Raw genomic sequence first — 25,310 nt, forward strand, 5'->3', positions numbered from 1 at the left:
TAGAGGACAGGGTTCAACCACCTAGCACCACACGGAGTAGAAGACAGGACAGGGTTCAACCACCTAGCACCACACTGAGTAGAGGGGACAGGACAGGGTTCAACCACCTAGCACCACACTGAGTAGAAGTTAGGACAGGGTTAAACCACCTAGCCCCACACTGAGTAGAGAGGACAGGGTTAAACCACCTAGCACCACACGGAGTAGAGGACAGGGTTAAATCACCTAGCACCACACAAAGAGGGAGGACAGAGTTAACCTGACACACACAGAATAAACCGTTTTTAAACCACATTCCATACTCCGTTATATTCACACACAGAGACACTGAGACAGAGAGACAGTTAACCCACAAACACACATTACAGTGATGCTGTACAGAGAAGCAGCAGGGCGACATGATGCTAATCACCTCCACACTTAGAGATGAACAGCATGAGAGAGAGGGGAGGACGAGAAGGAGAGAGAGGGAGGATAGGAGGGAGGTTGAGGAGATACAGGAAAGAGAAGAAGAGGAGGAAGAGGGAGAAGCAGAAGGAAATAAGTTGAGTTACAATAGGAGTGTGATGACTGGGGGGGAGAATCACATGTTCTTAGGGAAGGGCTGTGGCAGGTGGTGCTCGTTAGCACCTCTCGTCTTCCACAGAGGCAGGTGAGAGCGAGATAAAGAGAGGAGAGAATGAGAAACGGAGCGAGAGAGAGAGAGCACCACGGGTTCTAGAAGTCTATTTCTGGGCCCAGAGTTTACACCCATCAGCTCCTGGCTGAGCCCAAAACAGAACCAGAAACTAGAACGACAGTAAAAGACAGAACAGACCTTAAAGACACTGTGTTATATTCACAGTATGGAGGTTGAAATAACAGTGAAAATCATAATGCCCTTTTAGTGTAAGAGCTGTTAGAAAAGACTGCCTGGAACTTCAGCCTGTTTTGGTGGGATGGAGTTCGTTAATAGACCAATAAAAAAAACTCATTTTGAGTTTCCCCACTCAGACCACTCCCAGGCAGCCCCACTCCCAGGCAGCCCCACTCCCAGGCAGCCCCACTCAGACCACTCAGACCACTCCCAGGCAGCCCCACTCCCAGGCAGCCCTAGCTACATTCTTGCATGAGAAATTACTCTTCGCTAACAAGCTATTTTTTTTGTGTTTGACCATTTCAATGGAAAATAATCACAGCAAGGTACTTAATTGTTACCCACAAATGATTTAATATTGAGACAAAACAGCTGCATTGGACCTTTAAACAACATGTCGAGGAACCAAACGTAGCTAGAGGATTCAGAACAGGAAACTTGGCCTAACTGAACCAAACGTAGCTAGAGGATTCAGAACAGGAAACTTGGCCTAACTGAACCAAACGTAGCTAGAGGATTCAGAACAGGAAACTTACTGAACCAAACGTAGCTAGAGGATTCAGAACAGGAAACTTGGCCTAACTGAACCAAACGTAGCTAGAGGATTCAGAACAGGAAACTTACTGAACCAAACGTAGCTAGAGGATTCAGAACAGGAAACTTACTGAACCAAACGTAGCTAGAGGATTCAGAACAGGAAACTTACTGAACTAAACGTAGCTAGAGGATTCAGAACAGGAAACTTACTGAACTAAACGTAGCTAGAGGATTCGGAACAGGAAACTTACTGAACCAAACATAACTAGAGGATTCAGAACAGGAAACTTGGCCTAACTGAACCAAACGTAGCTAGAGGATTCAGAACAGGAAACTTACTGAACCAAACGTAGCTAGAGGATTCAGAACAGGAAACTTACTGAACTAAACGTAGCTAGAGGATTCAGAACAGGAAACTTACTGAACCAAACATAACTAGAGGATTCAGAACAGGAAACTTGGCCTAACTGAACCAAACGTAGCTAGAGGATTCAGAACAGGAAACTTACTGAACCAAACGTAGCTAGAGGATTCAGAACAGGAAACTTGGCCTAACTGAACCAAACGTAGCTAGAGGATTCAGAACAGGAAACTTACTGAACTAAACGTAGCTAGAGGATTCAGAACAGGAAACTTACTGAACTAAACGTAGCTAGAGGATTCAGAACAGGAAACTTACTGAACTAAACATAGCTAGAGGATTCAGAACAGGAAACTTACTGAACCAAACGTAGCTAGAGGATTCAGAACAGGAAACTTGGCCTAACTGAACCAAACATAAACCGACAGAGATGAACTTCCTGGTCAAGTCTTGGGAAAATCTAAAAAAAAATTTAAATTTAAAATTTAAAAAGGAAAAGGAATGGGGGTCTGAAATAATTTCACTACTCAAATAGTATCATGAATCTGTCAGATAGTCCGGATAGTCAAAATACCTATTTTTAACTTCTGCACGAGGGAGGCTGGCACGCTATTGCTGCCGCTGCGGATGGGCCGGTTAGTAACGTATGAGAAGGGAGCGAGCAGACGGAGGAAGAGGAGAGACCAAGGCAACTCAGCTACAGCCAAGACGAGCCAACTGGTAGCAGTCACAATGTTATTCATCATCATACAACGTATCATCATAGAAGTCCCTGTCTTGGATAGAGTAGCCTAGAGAAGAGCCAGCTTTACACTGTCTTGGATAGAGTAGCCTAGAGAAGAGCCAGCTTTACACTGTCTTGGATAGAGTAGCCTAGAGAAGAGCCAGCTTTACACTGTCTTGGATAGAGTAGCCTAGAGAAGAGCCAGCTTTACACTGTCTTGGATAGAGTAGCCTAGAGAAGAGCCAGCTTTACACTGTCTTGGATAGATAGCCTAGAGAAGAGCCAGCTTTACACTGTCTTGGATAGAGTAGCCTAGAGAAGAGCCAGCTTTACACTGTCTTGGATAGAGTAGCCTCGAGAAGAGCCAGCTTTACACTGTCTTGGATAGAGTAGCCTCGAGAAGAGCCAGCTTTACACTGTCTTGGATAGAGTAGCCTCGAGAAGAGCCAGCTTTACTGTCTTGGATAGAGTAGCCTAGAGAAGAGCCAGCTTTACACTGTCTTGGATAGAGTAGCCTAGAGAAGAGCCAGCTTTACACCGTCTTGGATAGAGTAGCCTCGAGAAGAGCCAGCTTTACACCGTCTTGGATAGAGTAGCCTCGAGAAGAGCCAGCTTTACACCGTCTTGGATAGAGTAGCCTCGAGAAGAGCCAGCTTTACACCGTCTTGGATAGAGTAGCCTCGAGAAGAGCCAGCTTTACACCGTCTTGGATAGAGTAGCCTCGAGAAGAGCCAGCTTTACACTGTCTTGGATAGAGTAGCCTAGAGAAGAGCCAGCTTTGCACCGACTATACAAAACATTAGGAACACATAATAGAGTTGAACCCCCCCCACCACATACACAATCCATGTCTCAAGGCTTCTTTAACCTGTCTCCTCCCCTTCATCTACACTGACTGTATCAGATTTAACAAGTGACATCAATAAGGGGATCATCACTTTCACCTGGATTCACCTGGTCAGTTTGTCATGGAAAGAGGTGTTCTTAATGTTTGGTACGCTCGGTGTAGACAGCTAGGCTAATGCTGCGGCCACATGCTGCACTTTCACCCCAAACCCCATTCAGATAAAACAGCCCACCTGTTGGTTGCTGTTCGTAGCTTTCTCCCTCTCATTTGGCTAACTTTTCAATTGGGTCATTTTATTCCATCTAGTGTTGCATTAGTGAATTTTCGTTCCACATTGAGCCTCTTTGATTGGCCAACACAAACAACAAGCTACACAGTGAAGGCTACCGGTCAACTACCAGTCTGTGGCGTCATAAAAACTACCCCAAAAAAGTTTGTTTAATTAAACTAAGAATTTGAAATGTCATGGTATATTCTTGTATGTAACAATGTCACATGGATGTTAAAATGTAAATCAGAAAAAGTTTTTGTTCATGTTAAAATAGCCCCCCCCCAAAAAACTCAAAATGTCATACTCACAAAAGTATTTCAATCCTAACGTCCGTTTGGCTATTGGAATAACCGTTCACATACCTAGTTCAAAACATAACCACATTAGCCTACATGGAATCAGATCCTTCTTGAGCTGTAGTCATACCGGAGGACCAGCCATCCAAATCATTTCCCCCCTTCAAACCTGTCTCCAGTCAGCCACTGGCCGGATTCATTACTGTACAGTAGCAACCCCCCACCCAGTCTGCAGCTGTCTGTGGTGAGTGGATGAACAAAGAGAAGTGTATTACAGTAGGTCTGGTATCTGGTCATGGTGACATGAGCTTTATCCTTGAAAACTAAAAACAGAACATCAAGTTTCAGTGAACTTGCTTAATCTCTTCACCCTCCCCTTCTCTTTCCGCTTGACACAAACTGTCTCTCCCCCCCTCTCTCTCTCTCTCTCTCCCTCTCACACACACCTCCGTCACACATTCCAACGGGAGTTCTGGCATGTCACATCCTGCCTCAGCTGTTCAGGTTGTGTTTGTGGCTAATCCTTCACTTTTTTCATTTATCCACTCATCTGTCCCTCTCTCTCTTTCTACCTCTCCCTCTCAGCCCTGGAGTGGTTACAAGGGCAAGGGGCCTTTCTTTCCATTCCTCTAATGATTTCACATCTCTAATCAAATGTTATTAGTCACGTACACATGTTTTGCTGATGTTATCGAGGGTGCAGCGAAATGCTTATCACCGACAGTGCAATAATACAGAACAAAACGCACTAATCCAAACAATAAGAAATATAAGAACTAGAAAGAATGATAAAAGTTGGCCTCATTTATCAGCAAACATATTTTCCAGGTACCTCTAAAGCAGCCTAACGCATTTTAAATTGGGCTCATGGGTTTACACTGACAGGGACAAAACACACTTCACAAGACAGGTTCAGATGGGAAGCCGGGTAGCCTTGTACCACATACAGGCCTCAGATGTCCCAGTGGCATCGACGACCCCCTGGTGTGGCCGCAACGCCAGCCGGGTAGCCTTGTACCACATACAGGCCTCAGATGTCCCAGGGGCATCGACGACCCCCTGGTGTGGCCGCAACGCCCCCGAAAATCCACGCCTTGCAGCCAGTGTCCGTTGTGCCCTTGAGCTGAATATAATCATTATAATTCCCTTCTCCCGGCTGCCAGCCACCGTGCTCCAAAGCACCTCTCACTCACATGGCTCTCTCAGATATCTCAATTGTTATTAGCCAACGCCAGTCTCGTGACGGGGTCCTTCTCCCAGACATCTCAGCTCTGAAGTAGGCTGGGAGTGAAGAAGGACATGTCAGGGATGCTACGGTGTTCCTCCTTCTTCTCACAGGCATCTCAGCTCTGAAGTAGGCTAGGAGTGAAGGAGGACACATCAGGGATGCCACGTTGTTCCTCCTCCTCCTTCTCCCATTCTGAGGATGTAGAACCACTGTCCACATTCACTTTCATCAGACATCAAGATGAGTAACAAACAGCAAAAGCACTAGCCTGTCAATTTACTATCCCCCATAGTCCAAAAAGTTGACCTATTCTATTGGTCATATTGGGATATTTATTTCTCGCACAGAATGACAGACAGATAGCCTAATAAGTTATTTACTCACATTATACGTTCCAAATTCCAATTAGTGGGAAAACACCGTTCTCCAAAGCACACCGAATAGTTTATGACAGATGAAAATATCCTTTAAAAATTAAGAGGGAAGATCTAAAGATGCAACAGTTAGCATTGTTTGTTAAAAAGATTGGCTGCTGGATAATGAAAGTTGAGAACATGAGAAATACTAATATCACATGTACAGAAGTATTCAGAACCTTTAATCCATACTTATAGTTACAGCACCTTTGGCAGTGATTACAGCATTGAGTTTTCTTGGGTAGGACGCCTCAAGCTTAGCACACCTGTATTTGGGGAATTTCTCCCATTCTTCTCTGCAGATACTCAAGCTCTGTCAGGGTGGATGGGGAGCATTGCGGCACAGCTTTTTTCAGGTCTCTTCAGACATTTTCGATCAGATTCATGTCTGGGCCACTTCACAACATTGCTGCATAAATATTGACTCCAGAGATGTTTGATCAGGTTCAAGTCCAGGCTCTGGCTGGGCCACTCAGGGACATTCAAAGACTTGTCCCTAAGCCACTCCTGCGTCGTCTTGGCTGTGTGCTTAGAGTTGTTGTACTGTTGGAAGGTGAACCTTCACCCCAGGCTGAGGTCCTGAGCGCTCTGGAGCAGGTTTTCATCAAGGATCTCTGTACTTTGCTCCGTTCAGGTTTCCCTCGATCCTGACTAGTCTCCGTGCTGCTGAAAAACATCCCCACAGCATGATGATGCCACCGCCATGCTTCATCATAGGGATGGTACCAGGTTTCCTCCAGAAGTGACGCTTGGCATTCAGGTCAAAGAGTTGGAATCTTGGTTTCATCAGACCAGAGAATCTTGTTTCTCATGGTCTGAGAAACGCCAAGCAGGCTGTCATGTGCCTTTTACTGAGGAGTGGCTTCCGTCTGGCCACTCTACCATAGAGGCCTGACTGGTGGAGTGCTGTAGAGATGGTTGTCCTTCTGGAAGGTTTTCCCATCTGCACAGAGGAACTCTGGAGCTCTGTCAGAGTGACCATCAGGTTCTTGGTCACCTTGCTGACCAAGGCCATTCTCCCCTAATTGTTCAGTTTGGCTGGGTGTCCAACTGAAGGAAGAGTCTTGGTGGTTCCAAACTTCTTCCATTTAAGAATGATGGAGGCCAATATGTTCTTGGGGACCTCCAATGCTGCAGAAATGTTTTGGTACCCTTCCCCCAGATCTGTGCCTCGATACAATCCTGTTGTCTCGGCGCTCTATGGACAATTCCTTTGACTTCCATGGGTTGGTTTTTGCTCTGACATGCACTGTCAACTATCGGACCTTATATAGACAGGTGTGTGCCTTTCCAAATCATGTCCAATCAATTGAATTTACCACAAGTGGACTCCAATCACGTTGAAGAAACATCTCAAGGATGATCAATGGAAACAGGATACACCTGAGCTCAATTTCAAGTCTCAGAGCAAAGGGTCTGAATACTTATGTAAATAATGTATTTCTGTATTATATATTTTGTTGTTGTTGCAAAACTGTCTAAAAACCAGTTTTCACTTTGTCATTATGGGGTATTGTGTGTAGGTTGCTGAGGAATGTTTTTATTTAATACCTTTTAGAATAAGGCTGTAACGTAACAACGTGTGTGTGTATGTATGTAGAGTGAACAAAAACGCAACATAAAATGTTGGTCCCATGTTTCATAAGCTGAAATAAAAAGACAACAGAAATCTTCCATGAGCACAAAAAGCTTATTTCTCAAAAGAAATGTACATCTCTGTTAGTGAACATTTCTACTTTGCCAAAATAATCCATCCACCTGACAGGTGTCGCATATCAAGAAGCTGATTAAACAGCATGATCATTACACAGGTGCACCTTGTGCTGGGGGGCACTAAAATGCCGCTAAAATGTGCAGTTTTGTCACAACACATTGCCACAGATATCTCAGGTTTTGAGGGAGTGTGCAATTGGCATGCAAACTGCAGGATTGTCCATCAGAGCTGTTTCCAGAGAATGTAATGTTCATGACACAAACTATTTGCACCCCGCTTGTTGGAGGAGAGAAAATGTTGCTGGTTTAAAGCTTATTTTCTGCAATTATTCACATTTTGTCATTGGGTGCAGAGAACATTGTTATATAGCAAATTTTCTTGCAATTCTATACATTTTGCCATGTCTAATGTCTATTCATGTGATATTTGAGTGACTCAAAAATCTATGTGCTAAAAAACAGATGACATGGACTAGTTATAAATAGCTCTTTGAGGTATGCAATGACTGACATGACCTGATGATGTACTACCCAATATCGAAATTTCACCTTGTGCATTCTACTATTACAACTTTTAAGAGTAAGTTGGAAGCCTGACTGAGTTTCTTAAAAAAAAAACACTGCCCTGGCAGATGGCCTTGGTGCCCTGGCAGAGAACACCTTTTGAAGCCAAATGGGCATGCCCCTAAAATCATGTGCCAGATTTCTAGGATTCTAGGGCTGCGTTCAGACAGGCAGACCAATTCTGATGTTTTTCCCACTAATTGGTCTTTTGACCAATCACATCCGATCATTTCAGAGCTGATCTGATTGGTCAAAGGAACAATTATTGGAGAAAAAAAATCAGAATTGGGCTGCCTGCCTAAACACAGCCTTAGACTGTGTTGTGAGACACAGAGACAGCAGCTGTTCAGAGACCGGAGGTGAGACACCAGTGATATGAGGCTCTGTCATCCTCAATGTGCTGCATGTAATTTTGACCTCACTCAGCATGCCAGGTAGGGTTCTAGGATATTTCTATCAGCTGTTGAAAGAGACTGAAGGTGACCAGTTGGCTAGGATTCAAGGTTCTTTCTAGACTATCAGCTGTTGAAAGACTGAAGGTGACACCAGTAATCAGTTGACTAGGATTCTAGGTTCTTTGTAGAGTGTATTCTAAGACACACACACAACAGCTATTGAAACAGACAGCAGTGATATTAGGCTCAGTCACCCTAAAGGCTGTTGAATGAGACAGCAGAGATATCACGCCGAGTCAACCTAAAGATTTGCTTGCCGCCATGTATGGCTGTACTGTGGTGTTGTGTTTCTGTGTTATATTACGTTACTTACAGGCTGTGGAAATCACTGCCCATTTCAAGGAGAACAAAGTATCTAGCCTAGGCTGTATGCATATATGGAGATCTCTGAGCATCAGGCTTCATCACCATAATGCTAATGTTTCTAACAAGTCCAGTGCAGGCCTTAAGTGCAGGTGGGGCCATCGTTAGCCCCTCCATTATTAAAGCAGTTAGCCCAGTGGTGAATCCTGTGTGTCCACTGATGGGATAGCATGGGTATTAGACAGCGAAGCCATTTACTGCTCCCGACCCTCACACACAAAACTAACCCACCAATGTGCATGATGCATTCCCAGTCAACACATGCATGTAGGATTGTAGGTAAATACCACTAACTGCTCTAGATCAATGCCAGCAGCATACCACCCTGTATCCCAATGCTGGCTTGCCCCTGAAGCTAAGCAGGGTTAGTCCTGGTCAGTCCCTGGATGGGAGACAAGATGCTGTTGGAAGTGGTGTTGGAGGGCCAGTAGGAGGCACTCTTTCCTCTGGTCTAAAATAAAATATCCCAATTCCCCAGGGCAGTGATTGGGGACATTGCCCTGTGTAGGGTGCAGGCTTGTGGACGGGACGTTAAACGTGTGTCCTGACTCTCTGTGGTCACTAAAGATCTCATGGCAATTGTCGTAAGGGGTGTTAACCCCAGTGTCCTGGCTAAATTCCAAATCTGACCCCTCATACCATCACTGCCACCTAATAATCCCCAGCTTCCAATTGGCTTATTCACCCTCTCTCCAGGCTGTTGCTGTAAATTAGAGCATGTTCTCAGTCAACTTACCTGGTAAAATATGAGTAAAAAAAAATATAAAAAATAAACCACATCTGAAAAAAATATTATAAAAAACATTTTCTAAAAAATTTTTTTTTTTAAAGTCTCAGCGTGACTAGTTAAATCTCCAGATACAGAAGTAATCTCAATCAGTAGCAGTTAGCTTCCACTGACATGAGGCCTGATCAGTATGTTTCCATACTACATGGAAATAATAGTCTTATAGTGATTAGGTAGTAATATGCAAGGACCACACTAGAGGTCGACCGATTATGATTTTTCAACTCCGATACTGGTACCGATTATTGGAGGACCAAAAAGGCCGATACCGATTAATCAGACGATTTTTATTTATTTATTTGTAAAAATGACAAGTACAACAATACTGAATGAACACTTATTTTAACTTAATATAATACATCAATAAAATAAATTTAGCCTCAAATAAATAATGAAACATGTTCAATTTGGTTTAAATAATGCAAAAACAAAGTGTTGGAGAAGAAAGTAAAAGTGCAATATGTGCCATGTTAAGAAAGCTAACGTTTCAGTTCCTTGCTCAGAACATGAGAACATATGAAAGCTGGTGGTTCCTTTTAACATGAGTCTTCAATATTCCCAGGTATGAAGTTTTAGGTTGTAGTTGTTATAGGACTATTTACCGCTATACCATTTGTCTTTCCTTAACCTTTGACTATTAGATGTTCTTATAGGCACTTTAGTATTGCCAGTGTAACAGTATAGCTTCCGTCCCTCTCCTCGCTCCTCCCTGGGCTCGAACCAGCAACACAACGACAACAGCCACCATCGAAGCAGCGTTACCCATGCAGAGCAAGGGAAACAACCACCCCAAGACTCAGAGCGAGTGACGTTTGAAATGCTATCAGCGCATGCTAACTAGCTAGCCATTTCACTTTAAATCGGCCACTCCGATTAATCGGCCGACCTCTAGACCACACACAAACTTGATTCCCCAGTGTTTTACTGAGTGTCATCGCTGCTGTGTGGTAAAGTCTTGTTGTGGTCTGGTCCCTGTACCGGTGCTCCTGACTCAGACACATTTGAATGGCTGACGACAGAGACGGGCAGTTGGTGTGTGTGTTTTAACCTTGGCCTCAGTCCAAACACCACCAGTGCCAGTCCTAGACTTCCGCCTATGTAACACTCCCCGCAGGCAAACTAAATACTAGCCAGAGTATGGTGGCCTCTGACACAGACACACAGTAGAGGCACATTGAGCAGTGCAAGACAGAGTTTCCAAGTAACAGTAAAACGTTAGCCATGTTAATTCTTTGACTGGGGAAAAGGGAGTCATATTCACAGCAGTGTGATGTCATGCTCAATCAAATATATGGAGGGAAGAGAATGTGAAATGGCCACACCCGTTGTTTACATACAGGTAGAGTGGAGTCATGCACAACCAGTAAAGGTGACCAGGAAATGAAATGGCTGACATGTTCACTCTGAAAACCACTGGCAAATTATTGTATTTTTTTTAACACCAAGTTAACAGATCAAATAAACACATCTCAGGTGTAGCACCAAACCTAGGAAGGTGCAAATACAGTAAAAGCAGAGGTCCGTGTGTCTGGGCCACACCCATAGCGTGACTTGAAAGGCTGTCATTAAAGAGGATCATAAATGATACTCCTGGCATAAAAATCACCGCCTGTGTGCTGGAGCTAGGCTACTACATTGCTAGGCTACAACTCTCAAGTCACTTTGAAATAACTTCCAGTATGAACTCAACGACAGAGTCATCTCACAAATTACATTTGAGGGTAAAAATGAGAAGTGTTCAATTTGGCGAAGGAGTGAAGTAACCTACTACTACTGAAAAGAGAGCATGTACTAACGCGTTCCCTCTCCTTCTCCCAAATTTCAACTGGTCAATGTTGACGAATGTCAAACATTTGGCTGTGTTGCGTTGGAACCCCCCAGCAGACAGCTAAGATAGTTTGACATGTGTATTTGTACGGTGCTCTTTTTGGTCAATAGATACTGGTGGTGAGGAGCGACAAACCATGGAACTGTAGCATACAATATAAATTGAAATAGTGTGAACTGAGAAGGTGGCAACGGCGTCGCCGTTGGACTCTGAAGTCTTTCTACATACCATGAGAGTGCAAATGAAACAACCACGCCTGACTCTACCCCACCCATTGGCAGGTAGCCTAGCGGATAGGAGTGTTGGGCCAGAAACCAAAAGGTTGCTGGTCCAAATCCCAAGCCGACCAGATGAAAAATATGCCAATGTGCCCTCAAGCAAGGCACTTCACCCTGATTGCTCTTGTAAGACACTCTGGATAAGAGCTGCTAAATGACTATGTAAACCCATCCTATTCCAAAACGTGGCCAAGACCCACAAAACAGGTTATTCTCTTCCTCTCCCGCCCCCCTTTCTACCTTCCTCTCATTGTGAATATATCAAAGAAATCCAAGACATAAAAGAGGGAGCCACCCCTTCATAACAGAAAAGGAGAAGAAAAAAAACACGGATGGTGTTGGACAATTATTACTGTACACAGCCGTGTAATGTTACAGTAGTCGTTAGTACACTTTGCAGCTGTTTCATGACTTCCAACACATACATCTCGATATGACAAATATGACAGGAGATAAAGTTTAGTACAGAGCAAACACTTCATTAACAATGTAACGTTAGTTAGCTACCTTGGCTAGTCGAGAACAACTTCTCACTAGAGTAATTAACGCTACACCACTGCTACACATTAACAGCACGACGGGGGGAGGGAATGACAGCAAAAACTCCATCTACACATGATGGTGAGGTAAAAGAGACCTATAATAAAATGATTAACGTGGACTTTGACTCATATTTCGTGAGCGGCCCAACGTCCGTGTACAAGGAGTATCTGGTAGCTCACTCTGCCGACGGGCTTTGACCTAACGACTACAGTGTGGCCAACTTACTGTCTGCCGGGAGTCTGTGAAATACATGGAACTTAAATCCATAAAATGCTTGTTAGGTAGACAATTTTGTAAACTTCACATAACTCAATTGCTAGTTGGGTAACGTTAACTAGGTGACAAACGTCACACTCGCTCTCAAGCAAACGTTAGTTTCTGCTAGCAAACCAGCCAACGAGCTAACTAACTTAGCAAGCTGACGACGATTGTTTTACGCTAATGTTAGCTTATTAATAGGTAACTAAGCAAGTCGCTATTATTGGACAGTAGTGCAATGAGTGCAAAACAAATACAACCGAATACAGTAGCTATATTATAGCTAAGCTACAAATTCGCTAACTGTAGACATCTAACGTTAGCTAACCAAACTACAACACCGCTAGCGACCGCTTGCTAACTAGCTAGCGTTAACTATTTTTTTGTATACGTTCAGACACTTAAATCAAATGATTGAAAAACAATGTACTGAATTACCAATTTCGGGTGGTTCTTTTGTTGTTTTCATGCAAGTCCCCAGGCGTTGTTTGAACAGGGATCCAGGCCTATCGAAACAGACTCAGATTTCCAACTGCTGCTGTTGCAACTCCAATTCTGGGCGTTCTTAGCCCACTGCACGACCGAGTAGTGAAGTCGAATTTCCCCTATTCAGCAAATAGCTTTACCTAGATTACACACACATGGGTAAACTAACGCAGAAAGTGACTAGTTTAGCCCCCCTTGACTGTGCACTCTTTTAGGACCAATCTAGAATAGATAATAGGTGTGTTCACTGCTCTTCCTTCCCGACAGTTTTCCTATTTTCCCTTCCCTGAGTGCGAGATGACGAGCACACACACAGGATAGGGGTTGGGTTCTTTACCGTAATTACCATTTGTTGCGCATTACCCAACACCAGCATGCGTTGTAAAGTAAGGTGGTTTATTTGATAAAATACAATACACACGAATCAAAGTTTTAGTTTCTGAATCAAAGTTTTAGTTTCTGAATCAAATGTTAAATGTTTTCTGTAACATCAATTACCTTTTATTTACCACATAGGCCAATCAATGAATATAAGCAAAGCATTCAGGATACTTTTTTTTTATCTAGGCAAGTCAGTTAAGAACAAATTCTTATTTTCAATGACGGCCTAGGAACACTGCCTGTTCAGGGACAGAACGCCAGATTTGCACCTTGTCAGCTCAGGGATTTGAACTAGTCCACCACTCTAACCACTAGGCTACCCTGCCACCCCAATGCATAATATCACACACAGAATGTCCTATGTAGTAGTTACTGTAGTAGTAGTTACTATCATCTGTAGCTAATATAAAAAACAATTACTAAGTGGAAATGACCTATATCTTAAATAGCTTATTCTGAAGATGTGTGTGTGTGTAACCTGATCTTGGGCAGTGTGTTCAAAGACTTGCCTCCTACTCGTCCTCTTCCTCCTGTCCTCTGGGCTGCTCTCCCCTCTCTCTGCCAGCAGCCCTCCCTCCTGGGATGCAGGGGCAACCCCTCCACGCACCGCTATCCAGCTCTCTGTTGACACCTACTGACCTAAAGAGACAGCACCAGGAGACTACTGTTTACCGAAAGGGATCTCAATACACACACACACACACACACACACACACACACACACACACACACACACACACACACACACACACACACCATGACAGTCCATCTCCCAACTAGTTCGTATTCAACCTCTATGCATAAATCTTTTGTTTACCTGACTCTTGACTTGCAGAGCAGAAACGTAGCTGTGGTGGTCAGCAGCACTATGACCAGTTTGATGATGACAGCTGGCAGAGGAGAGGCTGGAACAGAGACACGTATTGGTTGGCATCCTAGTGATTAGCATCAGAACCATCTGTGAATCAGAGTCTGTCAGTTAAAGTTACGTCTGGTACCTGTTAGAGAGAGGAGCTCACTCTCAGAGGAGAAGTTATGAGAGAAAACATCATTCTTATAAACACAGCTGTAGTTTCCTTGGTGGGAGTCATCTGCAGCAGGGAAGAGGATGACAGCTGGCTGGGTCTGGGTTCTGTTGGTGCCGGTGAACGTGAGGAGGAAGGAGCCTCCTGGGTACTGTGGCTGAGTGGAGCAGGAGATGGTGAAGCTGTGGCCCCATAACAGCTCAGGCCCCGGGTAGCCCCTGGACACCCCTTCCGTTGAGACATTCAGGGAGATATCAGGCTGGACCAGGAGATCTGGAGAAGAGGATGGAACATCTAATGACCTTCCTCATTTAGATGTGATGACATCATCGATGTGGAAGTAAGTGGAAGTGATTAATAACACCCTCCCTCACAGAGCAACACAAATAGATACCTACCCTGTATATGAGGTTTATTGTTATTCTATTTCAAAGATGAAGGGCCTACAGCAACTTATGGACTTTTAAATACAATAGCAGTTCATTATAATTGAGGATTTCTATTTGATTAATTAGTCATCATTTAATGCAATAGAGCAGTTCCTCTGATAGTGTTAAATGGAGCCAAACTATCACAGAAATAGTCAAACACACAAAACAAATATGTTTCCCCGAGTATCAATACAATGCCAGAACCTGAAACCTGAAAAGAGTCTGTAAATGTCCTATCAATGGAAACTTCTCCTCCTCACTTCAGAAAGCCATTACATCATGTACAACAAGAGTGACTCAGTGAAAAGACAAACAACTCCACACCATCTAACCAACAAGTCTTACCTGAACAGACCACGCCGGCATCGCCTTCGCCGTGAGAAAAGCTTCCGAAGCCGGCGTATGAGTATGGGCATCGACGCAGTTCAGACTCTGATCCTCTGCGTGAAAAATACATCTGTGTGACTGATCCAGATCCTCTGCGTGAAAAATACATCTGTGTGACTGATCCAGATCCTCTGCGTGAAAAATACATCTGTGTGACTGATCCAGATCCTCTGCCAAAGTAACTGCCTCGTGTTGCTGAAACTGCAGAACCACAGTCCAGCTGTCTGCACACCACAGTTGCTTCGTTGATGTCCCAGTCAGGGCCCGCTATTGTGGCCCCGCCTAAATTATGTAAATCCACTTTCCCTGCACACCTACTCCCTCCCTGCAACAGACTGAGTAGTGTAGCTAGACAGAGAGAGAGAGAGAGAAAGTAAGACAAAGAGAGAAATAATGTGTGTGAGAAAGGTAGAGAGTCAGAGAGAGAGAGAGAGAGAGAAAGTAAGACAAAGAGATAAATAATGTGTGTGAGAGAGATAGAAAGTCAGAGAGAGAGAGGGGTACATGAACTGCTCTGAAATCTGGACAGAGAAGCTCTTGACAAACTACCTCTGCATCCTGCCAGTCAAAGTCAGCTTCACACACTGAGGCCCAGGACTGATTGGACTTCATCTCCAATCTACCAGAGCATGCATTATCTCCATCCACAAGCCGCACAAAGTCGGAGGATAAACAGATGATTGAACAATCGATCAGTTATGTTGATGATTCTGTTATCCGCAGGTCGTCAATTCTCGAACACACCTGGGATTTCTAATCAGCTAATTCTTGATTGGCTGAATGTGTGTACGTGTGTGGTTTGTGTTTGAGTGTATCAATGAAAACCCTTTTCTTAGAAATCAAGAGTGCAATGATCATCCCTCCCCCATCTATCTCCCTCTCTCCAAACATCTCCCCCCCCCCCCACACTCTCTCTTAACAAACACTGGATATTCTGTTTACAGTTTTTGCCGATTGCAAAATACTACACACTGTTTGTTACATTAGATACTTCGTTCAAGAATGAAATCTCTTGCAATCATTGGGAAAACACTTCTATTCAAAATGCGAAACATACCTGAAATTGGCAGCACCCACACACACACACACCCACACACACACACACACACACACACACACCCACACACACACACACACACACACACACACACACACACACACACACACACACACACACACACACACACACACACACACACACACACACACACACACACACACACACACTTCTACAGTAATTGAACACCAATTAGTCTGAGCCTCAGCACTACAAATAGACCTCAGGTTAGCTCACCTCTTTTTTGAGAACTTTGCAAACATGGAGGCAGTAAGAGTGAGAGGAAGAGGTAGAGGAAGAGAAAGAGGTTGACGACGAAGACAAGAATAAAGAAGGGGACCAGGCAATATACGGAGACATATTTCAGACAACATAAGGGCCACTTTGGTGGACCATGTCATAAATCGTGGCCTGACGATGAGGGAGGCGGAGAGTCCAGCCCAACCGGAGTCGCTACACGGTAGCATCCATAATACTGACATTTAGACTGGAGAACAAGTATGTCTTCAACGTTCTACACTAGACTGTACCTATGTAGTCGTTGTACATCATTCTGCATCCCAGAACAATAGAATGTAGTCCTACAATGTTAGGTCTATGCTCCTCAGGTATAGTGCTGTGAAGTACATGTAATACAGTTGTGATGTTACTGTGTACAGTATGACAGTACAGTATGTAAAAAATAACCTAACCAATGACATACTGTTGTATTTTCTACAGAACTGCCAGACGACCCCCTGAGGGTGGAAGGCAACGTCTGTTCACCATCAACAGGAACTGGCCATTGTCAGTCTAGTGTTGGTAAACAACACCATCCGCCTACATCAACTACGAGAGCAAATCATGGCAGATCACACAACATTCCATAATATCAACCGTGTCAGTATGTCGACACTCTGCCGCATCCTGCGTCAACACCAACTTACGAGGAAGCAGCTGTACAGGGTTCCATTTGAGAGAAACAGAGTTAGAGTCCAGGGTTCCATCTGAGAGGAACAGAGTTAGAGTCCAGGGTTCCATCTGAGAGGAACAGAGTTAGAGTCCAGGGTTCCATCTGAGAGGAACAGAGTTAGAGTCCAGGGTTCCATCTGAGAGGAACAGAGTTAGAGTCCAGGGTTCCATCTGAGAGGAACAGAGTTAGAGTCCAGGGTTCCATCTGAGAGGAACAGAGTTAGAGTCCAGGGTTCCATCTGAGAGGAACAGAGTTAGAGTCCAGGGTTCCATCTGAGAGGAACAGAGTTAGAGTCCAAGACCTTTGTTGTGATTGTACAAGTGTCACTGTACTGTAACACAGTAATGGCAGTAGATGGTGTCCTATTGGCACTGCATAGATACATTCAGACGAAGCCGTATGTGTAAGCAGGTGCCCCCATTCTGGGGGGGGGGGGGGGGGCTCTGACAGCTGCCAATCAGAGGCAGCTGTCAATCGTTGGCTCTGATTGAGAACCATACTTAGGTAGTCTGTGTTCCCACTATGATTTGTGGGTAGTTGTTTTGTGTGTATCACCTGACAGAACGGGTTCGTTTCTTTCATTCACGTTGTTATTTTGTTTTGTGTGTATCACCTGACAGAACGGGTTCGTTTCTTTCATTCACGTTGTTATTTTGTTTTATGTGTTCAGTTTTAATAAATGAACATGGACACTTACCACGCTGCATATTGGTCCCATCTTGACTACTCTTCCTCAGACGAAGAAGAGATTCGTTACAGTAAACAATAGTTGGAAAAATGACTTGTGTCATGCACAAAGTGGATGTCCTAACTGACTTGCCAAAACTATAGTTTGTTAAGAAGACATTTGTGGAGAGGTTGAAAAACAAATTATAATGACTCAAATCTAAGTGTATGTAAACTTCCCACTTCAACTGTATATTGTAAACTAGGCCTACCTAAAGAACAAAAACAGCGATGTCTCACAAACCCTCGTCTAGACCTACTCCGTTCGATTTGACAGAGATCAGAACGAGGTAGGTTATTCATGTATGTAACCTAGTGATGTGAATTTGAATGTAAACCAAATGAGACGATATGGAGGGGAATATTTATTAGGCTGCTTCATGATGCTAATTTAGCTTTACTGATGTTTCCAAAGACCTGTCTGCAGGATTTCAACGAGGCCTACAGTAGCCTACTTCAAACCAAATGTTTTTCAAAACTGCAAATGTATATGCCATTGATCATGACATCTCTTATCAACAGCTGTTATTGTTGCAATATGCATTTATGTCCCGGACAAAAAAAGATTGCCGTTTTGAAACTGCAGTATAAGTGCAGTAACGGCAGTCGACTGGTATTTTGGAAGCAGTAATTATAGATAACTGCAGTTACACTGCGAAATTATTGCATAAAAAAAAAAACATATTTTTGGACGCTGTGTTGGCAGAACACTGCAGTTATACTGCACTCTGACTGCAATATTTTTACGTCAGGGGTGTGTGAGTGCATGCTTGCGTGTGTGTGTGTGTGTGTAAACACATTTTGATTTGCAGATGTGGGAATTATTGAGATACAGATTATGTGGTGGTAAATGATTAATGTGTTAATACAATGCAATTTTTGAGGACATACCTCAACCCACAGAGCTAGGTGTAAACAAACAGATGCTATGGACCAGAGCTAGAGGTAAACAAACAGATGATATGGACCAGAGCCAGAGGTAAACAAACAGATGCTATGGACCAGAGCTAGAGGTAAACAAACAGATGATATGGACCAGAGCCAGAGGTAAACAAACAGATGCTATGGACCAGAGCTAAGTGTAAACAAACAGATGATATGGACCAGAGCCAGAGGTAAACAAACAGATGCTATGGACCAGAGCTAGAGGTAAACAAACAGATGATATGGACCAGAGCCAGAGGTAAACAAACAGATGCTATGGACCAGAGCCAGAGGTAAACAAACAGATGCTATGGACCAGAGCTAGAGGTAAACAAACAGATGATATGGACCAGAGCCAGAGGTAAACAAACAGATGCTATGGACCAGAGCTAGAGGTAAACAAACAGATGATATGGACCAGAGCTAGAGGTAAACAAACAGATGATATGGACCAGAGCCAGAGGTAAACAAACAGATGCTATGGACCAGAGCCAGAGGTAAACAAACAGATGCTATGGACCAGAGCCATAGGTAAACAAACAGATGCCATGGACCAGAGCCAGAGGTAAACAAACAGATGCTATGGACCAGAGCTAGAGGTAAACAAACAGATGATATGGACCAGAGCCAGAGGTAAACAAACAGATGCTATGGACCAGAGCTAGAGGTAAACAAACAGATGATATGGACCAGAGCCAGAGGTAAACAAACAGATGCTATGGACCAGAGCTAAGTGTAAACAAACAGATGATATGGACCAGAGCCAGAGGTAAACAAACAGATGCTATGGACCAGAGCTAGAGGTAAACAAACAGATGATATGGACCAGAGCCAGAGGTAAACAAACAGATGCTATGGACCAGAGCTAGAGGTAAACAAACAGATGATATGGACCAGAGCCAGAGGTAAACAAACAGATGCTATGGACCAGAGCTAGAGGTAAACAAACAGATGATATGGACCAGAGCCAGAGGTAAACAAACAGATGCTATGGACCAGAGCTAGAGGTAAACAAACAGATGATATGGACCAGAGCCAGAGGTAAACAAACAGATGCTATGGACCAGAGCCATAGGTAAACAAACAGATGCCATGGACCAGAGCCAGAGGTAAACAAACAGATGCTATGGACCAGACCTTGAGGTAAACAAACAGAACTAACGTAAACCTTTGTAACCTGTTAGCTGTTAGTTCTGACAGCGGCTAGTAGATGAGACGACCTCTGACCTTGTCACAGCTCACAGCACTCCTCTGGTCTGGTTGGACTGTTGTGAAGGCAGACAGAGGAACTGCATGTGTGTCTGAGAGCAGGATCTTTGGGGATAAGGACAGTACAGCCACAGACAGACACACCACTGGGAGGAGCCAAGGCACTCCAATGAACTAATGAGAGCTTAAGTAGAGGATGATTGACACACTGAAGCCCCCGCCCCCCTCCCTCCAGCCACTGCCAATAATGTGTCTGATAAAGGGTCAGGCCTTTCCTGTGTCAGCCTGCACATAACTGCAACCAGGACACAACCTCAGTCAGTGACTCCGCATAAAACTGCCAACTGGGACACCAGCCAACATGGAACACACTGAGGCATTCTCTCCAGCCGACAACATGGACTTTGGGAACCTGGCTTCAATCGGTGGGGGGGGCAGCCCCCACTGATTGGCAAGCAATTTAAACCAGTGAATCAGTTAGAACCAGTGAACCGGTTAGGACCAGTGAGCCAGTTAGAACTAGTGAATCAGTTAGAACCAGTGAGACAGTTAGAACCAGTGAACCAGTTTGAACCAGTGAACCAGTTAGAACCAGTGAACCAGTTAGAACCAGTGAGACAGTTAGAACCAGTGAATCAGTTAGAACCAGTGAGACAGTTAGAACCAGTGAACCAGTTAGAACCAGTGAACCAGTTAGAACCAGTGAACCAGTTACAACCAGTGAACCAGTTAGAACCAGTGAGTAAGTCAGATGAGTTGAACCAGTGAGCAGACAGAGAGAACTATGTGGTACTATAGAGACCAGAGAACTACGATGAACACTGTGTTCTGAGAGAGAAGACGACAGAGGCTTCCACTGTTGGCCCTTCTACAGGTAGAGTGTGTGTGTGTGCATAGTATGCATCTTGTGAGTATGTTTGCTTTTGTGCCCAGTGTATCTGGGTTAACAGTGTATTTGCTGTTAGATAGCAATACTATGTAACAGAGTTTCAGGAGCAGTGCCCTCTGTGCGTGTGTACTGTGTGTACTGTGTGTACTGTGTGTACTGTGTGTGAGAACCTAGTGCTATAGTGCCAGATGTAGTGAAAGAAAGGTTAAGGTTAATACTGGCTTTTTAATCCTGCCGAGTTCCTGATGGAACCCTATTCCCTATTTACTGAAGTGCACTACCAGGGCCAGGGCTGGTCAAAGGTAGTGCACTATATAGGGAATAGTATGCCGTTTGGGACACGGTTGTAGTAAACATGACGGACTCACCTGTGTTCTCTAACAGGCAGTCAGGCTGTCAGTAGTTCTATTCAAGGTCTACTAGTTTGTGTTCATGTTCTACTAATTCTAGTCAATGCAGATCAACACGGTGAAGTGTGAGGGAAACTAGCTGCAGGGGGGTTCACTGCCCTCATTTATTTTAGTACTTCATATTTTGGAACTAGTCCCGCCTCATCTCCTCTTACTTTCCAAAAATACCCCTGGGGCTGAAAGGTGGCACCAATGCTGTGGTCAGAAATTGAGGGACCCACCACCACTACTACTACCGAGCTTCACCACCACCCCTCTGACCAGCAACACAAAGTCCCATAGGAGGAACCCGAAAGTGAAGCAGGAAGTAAGCGGCAGTGGCAGCAGCAAGCATGCTGGGATGTGGGGGCGGGGCCAAGCTGCGCCACAGTTTGACGGTGGCCTCGGGATTCGTTGAAAACCTGTGTTTCTCGGGGATAGCGTACGGCTGGGCGTCGCTGGTGTTCATCCTTAAGAACGACGGCTACTTCAGTGACCTCTGTGACATCACTGCCAACGCCACCGACCCCGGTGACATTATCACATTGTCAGGGGAGCGGCCCGGTGATAACATCATACAGTCAGGTGAGTCATGAGCTCGCACACACACGCTTTCTCTCTCTCACACACACAACCTCTTTCTCACACACACAACCTCTTTCTCACACACACAAAAGCGTCTGAAGCTCACAAAAAGCTCTCTCCCCCATCCCTCCTCTCTCTCTGAGACACCAGTAGACAGTATGAACAGTTCTCTCTCTCCCCCATCCCTCCTCTCTCTCTGAGACACCAGTAGACAGGATGAACAGTTCTCTCTGGTCTCTCCATCCATCTTTCCTTCTCGCCCTCTCTCCAATCCCAGCCCTCCATCTTTCTCTTTCTCTGTCTCAAAATGTAGTAGACAGGAGACAGGATGAACAGTTCTCTCTCTCCGACATCCCACCATCTCTCTCTCTCTCTCTCTCTCTCTCTCTCTCTCTCTCTCTCAGACTGTAGTGGCCAAGATGAACAGTTCTCTCTGGTCTTCACCGTCGCCTCCTTCTCCATGAACTTCCTGCGTTTTCCTCTGGGCTTCCTGTTCGACCACTTCGGCACCATGGCGACCAGGCTCCTGGCCACGTGAGAATGTTTTATTATTGTAAAAAAAAAATGTAATGCTGCCCATCATTTATTTTTGGTGGGTCAACTAACTGGTGAGTGTCGTTTTTACAACAATGGCTTTGTCTGAAATAGCACCCTATTCCCTATTAGTGTCCTACTGTTGACCAGAGACCTACACTATGAGCCCCGGTCTAAAGTAGTGCACCCTATTCCCTATTAGTGTCCTACTGTTGACCAGAGACCTACAGTATGAGCCCCGGTCTAAAGTAGTGCACCCTATTCCCTATTAGTGTCCTACTGTTGACCAGAGACCTACAGTATGAGCCCCGGTCTAAAGTAGTGCACTTTGTCTGAAATAGCACCCTATTCCCTATTAGTGTACTACTGTTGACCAGAGACCTACACTATGAGCCCCGGTCTAAAGTAGTGCACTGGGACAGGGTGTGAAATGAATTTCCAGGTGAACCAAAAGGAGAGCAGTTATTGATAAAAATCTATCAAAAATCTATCTGGTTTATTCCAAGAGTTCAGGGAGAACCTCCAGAACAAAAGCAGAGAACATTTCTAATGTTAATCACATTGTCACAGAAGATTCTGGAAACACCAGCCTGAGAGACTTGTAGGAATTCTCATCATCAGCTGCTATAGAATCACAGTGTCACAGAGACACAGTGTGTCTGGTTCCAAACCTGAACCACATTCAACACCAGCAGACATTTATACCGGCAGCTAAACAGGTCAAATGTTGGGACGTCCCCACTGGGCACAGACGTCAGTTCAACGTCTAGTTTTCATTTACATTTGGTTGAGTTGTCAACTGACGTGAATTCAACGCTAAATCAATAACAAACCAAAACAATCACCACGTCGTTGGATTTCAGTAAAACGTTTGGGGTGACAATATATGACATAATCTGACGTTGAAGACTTGTCAAATCCAATTCGTTTCCCACGTTGATTCAACGTCCATTACGTCAATGTTTTGGCTTGAAATGATGTGGAAACAACATGGATTCAACCACTTTTTGTCCAGTGGGTCAGTACTTAGTTCCAACCGATAATTATAGACTAACAGGGTTAATTAAACATGGTTAACTCCTGTTTCCCTCCCCAAAGGAAAGCATCTGTCTGCGTCTTGCCGCACATAAAATCATGTTTATTACATATCAATCCATATCAACAGAAAATTCATTACAAGAAAATCATTTCTCCAATAATTTCCCATTACAGGCTGTGATTTCAGTTACAGACAGGTGTGTTTATCGATTTTTTCCGCTGACAATGATTTTATTTAATTGTTTAATTTTTAATTTCACCTTTATTTAACCAGGTAGGCTAGTTGAGAACACCTTTATTTAACCAGGTAGGCTAGTTGAGAACAAGTTCTCATTTGCAACTGCGACCTGGCCAAGATAAAGCAAAGCAATTCGACACATACAACAGCACAGAGTTACACATGGAATAAACAAAACATAGTCAATAACACAGTAGAAAAAAACAAAACAAAAAGTCTATATACAGTGAGTGCAAATGAGGTGAGATGAGGGAGGTAAGGCAATAAATAAGTCATGGTGGTGAAATAATTACAATACAGCAATTAAACACTGGAATGGTAGATGTGCAGAAGATGAATGTGCAAGTAGAGATACTGGGGTGCAAAGGAGCAAGATAAATAAATACAGTATGGGGATGAGGTAGATAGATGGGCTGTTTACATGATGACAATGGTGATGGTATTTTCCACATTTTGTTACGTTACAGACTTACTCCAAAAATGTATTACATTGTTTTTCCCCCTCATCAATCAGCACACAATACCCCATAATGACAAAGCAAAAACTGTTTTTTGGAAATGTTTGCTAATCTATTCAAAATAAAAAACTGATATCACATTTACATAGTTATTCAGACCTTTTCTCAGTACTTTGTTGAAGCACCTTTGGCAGTGATTACAGCATTGAGTCTTCTTTGGTATGTCGCTACAAGCTTGGCACACCTGTATTTGGGGAGTTTCTCCCATTCTTCTCTGCAGATCCTCAAGCTCTGTCAGGATGGATGGGGAGCATTGCGGCACAGCTTTTTTCAGGTCTCTTCAGACATTTTAGATCAGATTCATGTGTGGGCCACTTCATGACATTGAGACTTGTCCCGAAGCCACTCCTGCGTTGTCTTGGCTGTGTGCTTAGGGTCATCGTCCTGTTGGAAGGTGAACCTTCACCCCAGTCTGAGGTCCTGAGCGCTCTGGAGCAGGTTTTCATCGAGGATCTCTGTACTTTGCTCCGTTCATGTTTCCCTCGATCCTGACTACTCTCCCAGTCCCTGCCGCTGAAAAACATCCCCACAGCATGATGCTGCCACCACCATGCTTCACTGTAGGGATGGTGCCAGGTTTCGTACAGATGTGACGCTTGGCATTCAGGCCAACATTTAGTTTCTCATGAACTGAGAGTCTTTAGGTGCCTTTTGGCAAACTCCAAGCGGGCTGTCATGTGCCTTTTACTGAGGAGTGGTTTCCGTCTGGCCACTCCACCATAAAGGCCTAATTGGTGGAGTGCTGCAGAGATGGTTGTCCTTCTGGAAGGTTCTCCCATCTCCACAGAAAACCTATAGAGCTCTGTCAGAGTGACCATTGGGTTCTTGGTCACCTCCCTGACCAAGGCCCTTCTCCCCCGATTGCTCAGTTTGGCCGGGCGGCCAACTCTAGGAAGAGTCTTGGTGGTTCCAAACTTCTTCCATTTAAGAATGATGGTCAATGTGTTCTTGGGGACTTTAATGCTGCAGATTTTTTTTGTACCCTTCCACAGATCTGTGCCTTGACATAATCCTGTCTCGGAGCTCTACAGACAATTCCTTCGACGTCATGGCTTGGTTTTTGCTCTGACAAGCACTGTCAACTGTGGGACCTTATAGACAGGTGTGTGCCTTTCTAAATCATGTCCAGTCAATTGAATTTACCACAGGTGGATTCCAATCAAGTTGTAGAAACATCTCAAGTATGATCAATAGAAACAGGATACACCTGGGCTCA

The 25,310-nt window shown here is 44.2% G+C and overlaps 2 protein-coding genes across 8 annotated transcripts in view; one reads left to right on the forward strand and one right to left on the reverse strand.

Annotated features, from left to right (window-relative positions):
- The window catches only part of LOC139374643 (catenin delta-1-like), a 54,566-nt gene extending 41,467 nt beyond the window's left edge, over positions 1–13,099 (reverse strand). For 2 of the 5 annotated variants that reach the window (XM_071115682.1, XM_071115683.1), the window contains exon 1: positions 12,764–12,985. The gene's annotated coding sequence lies outside the window, so the exon portion shown is untranslated. Of the gene's footprint in view, positions 1–12,763 lie in introns of all 5 variants that reach the window. The other 3 variants (XM_071115686.1, XM_071115685.1, XM_071115681.1) reach the window with 3 other exon arrangements.
- Positions 13,100–20,248: 7,149 nt separating this feature from the next.
- Positions 20,249–25,310, forward strand: part of LOC139374645 (equilibrative nucleobase transporter 1-like) — a 15,728-nt gene continuing 10,666 nt past the window's right edge. Inside the window, exons 1-4 of one of the 3 annotated variants that reach the window (XM_071115693.1) lie at positions 20,415–20,777; positions 21,386–21,509; positions 21,623–21,766; positions 22,171–22,300. In XM_071115693.1, the coding sequence (XP_070971794.1) occupies positions 22,227–22,300 (74 nt within the window). In that variant the 5' untranslated portion in view covers positions 20,415–20,777; positions 21,386–21,509; positions 21,623–21,766; positions 22,171–22,226. Of the gene's footprint in view, positions 20,778–20,824; positions 21,767–22,170; positions 22,301–25,310 lie in introns of those variants that run through there. The other 2 variants (XM_071115691.1, XM_071115692.1) reach the window with 2 other exon arrangements.

This window comes from Oncorhynchus clarkii, chromosome 19 (genome assembly GCF_045791955.1).
Source record: "Oncorhynchus clarkii lewisi isolate Uvic-CL-2024 chromosome 19, UVic_Ocla_1.0, whole genome shotgun sequence".
Lineage (NCBI taxonomy): Eukaryota > Metazoa > Chordata > Actinopteri > Salmoniformes > Salmonidae > Oncorhynchus > Oncorhynchus clarkii.